Genomic DNA, 5,033 nt, shown 5'->3' on the forward strand with positions numbered 1-5,033 from the left:
TATAACCCTGTATCTGTATAGCCGGTATAACCCCTGTGCCGATCCCGCACTGATGAGGGCGTGTGAGATATGACTGCCTTGGCGATGAGTACTTCACCAAGCAACATGAAAAGCTCGTTTTCCCGCCGCCTGCCTTCATGTTTTTAGACACATGTATCAGAACATGCCGTAAAACGGGCCTGTCGTAAAACACCCTTATCTGTGACGTACGGTGACGTTTACCTTATTTGGAAAGTTCAACAAACGGGCAGGGAACCAATTTCTGTGATGAGGACGGTAAATTAAAACCGGGAGCGCTGGATCGGGCAGGACGTCAAGTGGGAACCGCGGTTTATGGATAGAAAAGCAATCACAGCGGGATTGGGGGGATACTGAAATATTGAAATAGTACGAGTAACAGTCCTCGCAAGACTGCAACGCGTATCCAGGCATATTACATGACTTCTGCAAGTTAAAGCGATGCGGCTAGTAAAAACTTATACCGATAGTTTTGCTGTGGTTATTTGTGGCCCAGAGTAAGGCTTGTGGGTACGGCGGTGAGTCATTCCGCTGCATAGGTGGGGTCGTGTGGTGTAGCGGTGGCGTGTTCGGCCCAGGCCCAAGAGTCCCGGGTTCGAATCCTGCCCGAAAAGTGCCTTTGGGAAAGCCACTTTTCACGACTTTGGAAAAGGCACTTTTCACAACTTTCCTCACTTCACTCAGGTGTAAATGAGTAGGGACGTCCCTCGGATAGGACGTTAAATGGAGGTCCCGTGTTTGGGAGAGCCACACGCCAAGCACGTTAAAGAATCCATCACACTTATAGAAAAGAGTAGGAGACCTTTCAGGTGTGAGCGGTTTAAACCTTACAGTCTGGTCACAGGTTAGACACATTGACGAGGTGATATTCACCTGTTATGTCAATCCTTCCACAAATGTGGTAAGTCTTTATAAAAATGTCGCAGGCCTGGTAGTGACTGCTGTGTGTGTGTGTGTGTGGCAGCGCCTCCGGGGCAGATTACGTGCCGTGCAGATATAGACCATTAATGTTCGTACTTGAGTCCGTTGTTGTAACATATGCTGGAACTCAGCATGCATCATGCTAGAACTGATGTCCTGTATAACTCTACAAAATAACAATTTATCTCCGACACATAGTAAATGTAAGTAGTTCCGAGTCGGGGAGAGAAAAACTGTCTATTGTAAAGAAACAGCACGGAAAAGTGAGACTCACACAGATTTATTTATGCTCTAACTTAAAACTTCTGTCGTCTTCATCCAGTCCCCTTCACTATATAATATACAACTTCGTACTAATTAATTCATCTATCTGTTCTTTGGAAAATGGGTGAAATTCCATTGTTTTCTCTGCATTGTATATAAGCCAATGGGTATAAAGTGTCGAATCGTAAAAACATAATCCATTCACGTTCTGGTTATATTGTACAGTGCACAGCGCCCAACATGGCACAGACTTTATGTGTAAACTGGTATGTGGTAAAATGGTTCAGAAAAACGTGTCTGAGGTACACGTAATACAAAATATATATGAGTAGAGAGAAATAGGAGAGACACCGGCGTCACATTTCTACTATAAGCCGCCCTTCAACGTAATTTCTTAGTCTTCATCGACACAATATTCAGGACTCAGATATTATCCCTCATTTTAGTAAGGCCTGCATATCCACATACCTGAAAAAAGTCCATTTCTCATAAACAATTTGATACAAAATACAACTAAAGCATACAAGAGGCAATAGAGTTCATTATCTGTAGGTCCTCTCGTCTTCCCGAAAAAAAAGGATATTTCCCGAAGGGAATTATAATACAATATATGAAAAACTATACAAAGTATATATTGGAATTTATCTATATAACATGATTGACATCGCCAGTATTACCAATCAATGGTCTGTTGCAAGGATAGACAACGTCATACTGCTAACATTCTTATCGCCTCAAAAATAATTGGGGCATTTCAAAGGTCGAATAACACAATTTTTACTTCATCGACTGTGTTCTGATTGTCGTCAACATGCATTCAGTCGTCAGACAAGTCTGTAAACCAGTCGATCGTGATAGTCAAGTACGGTATGTACAAGGCGCTTCCCGTGATCCCCTGCGCCCTACATGACGGCGCTTCCCGCCATTTTTGAGTCCTTGACAGAAAACTTCCCTACAAGATGGCGTTTCCCGCCATTTTTGAGTCCTTGACAGAAAACGTCCCTACAAGACGGCGTTTCCCGCCATTTTTGAGTCCTTGACAGAAAACTTCCCTACAAGACGGCGTTTCCCGCCATTTGCGAGTCCTTGAGAGAAAACATGTCCGGGACGAGGTAGTCCCTCCAGTGGCCGTCGATCAGCTGGTCGGCGTTGTTCGGCGCGAGCCAGCAGCGAACCCTTTTGTTGATCAGGTGGTTCCGCCGCTCCTTCTCGTGAACTTCGACCTTCCTGTCTTTGATGTAAATCCGGGCCTTTCTAACCCCGCCCTCTAGCGGATCGTCGTCGATGTGCAGGTTTGCTGTGCCGTAGTGGAATTGTCCTGGACGGAAAACAACAATAGGTATGGTATTGTCACAGGCCTGAATATGATAATATGATACGGTATAACACAGTACAATGAGCCAGTGCATGTCCTTGGACAGCCCCTGACTGTTATATATGATATGATATGATATGATATCATATCATATCATATCATATGATAAGGTATAACACAAATACTTACCGATAAGCCTGTACACGTTCTTAGACAGCCCCTTACTGTTATATATGATATGATATGTGATATGATATGGTATGATACGGTATAACACAATACTTACCGATAAGCCCCATGCATGCCTGTAGACAGCCCCTTGCCATTCTGTACGTAGTAGCCCAGGTAGTGTGTGTGATATGATATGATATGATATAATATGATAATGATATGATACAGTATGATATGGTATAACACAGTACCTACCGATACGCCAGCCCCTTGCTGTTCTGCACATAGAAGCCCAGGTAGTCCGGTGTGATATGATATGGTATGATATGATACGATACGGTATAGCACTGTGGCAGTACTTACCGATAAGCCCGTGGGTATGCCTGTAGACAGCCCCTTGCCGTTATATATGATATGATATGATACGATATGATATGGTATAACACAGTACTTACCAATAAGCCCGTGTATGCCTGTAGACAGCCCCTTGCCATTATATATATGATAAGATATGATTATGATATGATATGATATGATATGATACGGTATAACACAGTACTTACCGATAAGCCCGTGTACCCCCGCAGACAGCCCCTTGCTGTTCTGCACATAGAACCCCAGGTAGTCCGGTGTTATATGATATGATATGATATGATACGGTATAACACAGTACTAACCGATAAGCCCATGTACTCCTGTAGACAGCCCCTTGCCGTTCTGCACGTAGAACCCCAGGTAGTCAGGCTTTATCGGGTGGTCCGCCCTGACAGGGTGCTGTAACACCACAAACTCGACCCCTGACCCCACGTGACGTACGGACATCCTGCGCCTGCGCACGTCGATGTTTACAGGCCCGCGGAGCAGCTTCGACCTTTTACCCCACGGGATGACCAGGTCCTGCGCATGCGCCGGGTCACGACCCAGCAGGAGGATCTCTTTGGGGGTTATGAAGATCCTGATGGAGCCCACAGCGATGGACAACTCTCCGAAGTAGGTCGGGAGCTTCTGTTTCCCCTCAGGAACCCTCTTGGCGGCCACCACGCGAGCATTCACCACCGTTCCTGCCGAACAACCAGTCAGTAAACCAACCAATCAATCAATCAATCGTTTAACAGAACACGAGAGGCTCTGTCTGGCAAACGGGAACTCTAAATTCGCCATTTAATGTTTCTAAGATCCCCCCATGCAGACCCTCCGGAATGAAAAGAACACGACTTTTCAATATGGCGTTTATCAATCCACTGGACATAATGTCCATTGCTTTGAGCAAACGGACATCGAAATCGAACACTTTTTTTAAAGCAATGCATGTACAGAAGTGTGTAGGTTGGACTTACCATCCTAAAGCATCATGCGTATATATGAGTCACCTGAAACGTCTGACAGTTTTCAATACATAATCCAGTTTTCCTTGCGTACAGTAGACTCTTGTACCACTAAAATGTCGTGATGCCTGAAGACATTAGAGCTAAGTTCTCACCCAGTGCGCGGTCCCGTAGCAGGTTCAGGACGTCCCCGGCCTGCCCGTTGATGTCGAAGCAGAGCGTCCCGTTCAGACCGGGCATGTCCACTATGAAGTGGGGGTCGCCGTCAACTGCACAACAGACAGGGGAGGACTGTTACTTACAGACTCAAATGCAGAGAGAAAAATCCGCACAAACTGCCCAGATGACTTTGATGTGAAGTACAACCGTACTATAAACTTTGTGATAAAACCTGTTGCTACTGCAAATGTTTATAACGGGCAGGAAGAGCCTATACCTTCAAATGTACCTTGTGCTCACGTTCCTCCTCAACAGTAACACACACAAACGACTAGAGAAACAGCCCATATAGTGCTCATGCCCCTCCCCAGCACACACACATATAGTGCTCATGCCCCTCCCCAACACACAAACATAGTGCTCATGCCCCTCCCCAGCACACACACATATAGCGCTCATGCCCCTCCCCAGCACACACACATATAGCGCTCATGCCCCTCCCCAACATACACACATATAGTGCTCATGCCCCTCCCCAGCACACACACATATAGCGCTCATGCCCCTCCCCAGCACACACACATATATCGCTCATGCCTCTCCCCAGCACACACACATATAGTGCTCATGCCCCTCCCCAACACACACATATAGTGCTCATGCCCCTCCCCAGCACACACACATATAGTGCTCATGCCCCTCCCCAACACACACATATAGTGCTCTTGCCCATCCACAACACGCACGAACCACATATAAGCTCCCCATCCCCACCTGACTGGCTGCCGCCTCCCCTCCCTTTCGCGAATCTGACAGGTGGCGGCCGTGCGAAGGCCGGTCGCCCCGGCACCGGGCCTGAG

General features: G+C 46.6%; 1 protein-coding gene across 1 annotated transcript in view; it reads right to left on the reverse strand.

Annotated features, from left to right (window-relative positions):
* Positions 1 to 1,203: 1,203 nt before the first annotated feature.
* LOC109464956 (inter-alpha-trypsin inhibitor heavy chain H3-like) overlaps positions 1,204 to 5,033 on the reverse strand; it is a 35,107-nt gene continuing 31,277 nt past the window's right edge. Inside the window, exons 23-26 of the mRNA XM_019762075.1 lie at positions 4,948 to 5,028; positions 4,170 to 4,283; positions 3,367 to 3,750; positions 1,204 to 2,521 (exon numbers count right to left, since the gene is read on the reverse strand). Coding sequence (XP_019617634.1) covers positions 2,256 to 2,521; positions 3,367 to 3,750; positions 4,170 to 4,283; positions 4,948 to 5,028 — 845 coding nt within the window. The 3' untranslated portion in view covers positions 1,204 to 2,255. The remainder of the gene's footprint in view (positions 2,522 to 3,366; positions 3,751 to 4,169; positions 4,284 to 4,947; positions 5,029 to 5,033) is intronic.

This window comes from Branchiostoma belcheri, unplaced genomic scaffold, assembly GCF_001625305.1.
Source record: "Branchiostoma belcheri isolate BF01 breed outbred unplaced genomic scaffold, Haploidv18h27 scaffold144, whole genome shotgun sequence".
Taxonomy (NCBI): domain Eukaryota; kingdom Metazoa; phylum Chordata; class Leptocardii; order Amphioxiformes; family Branchiostomatidae; genus Branchiostoma; species Branchiostoma belcheri.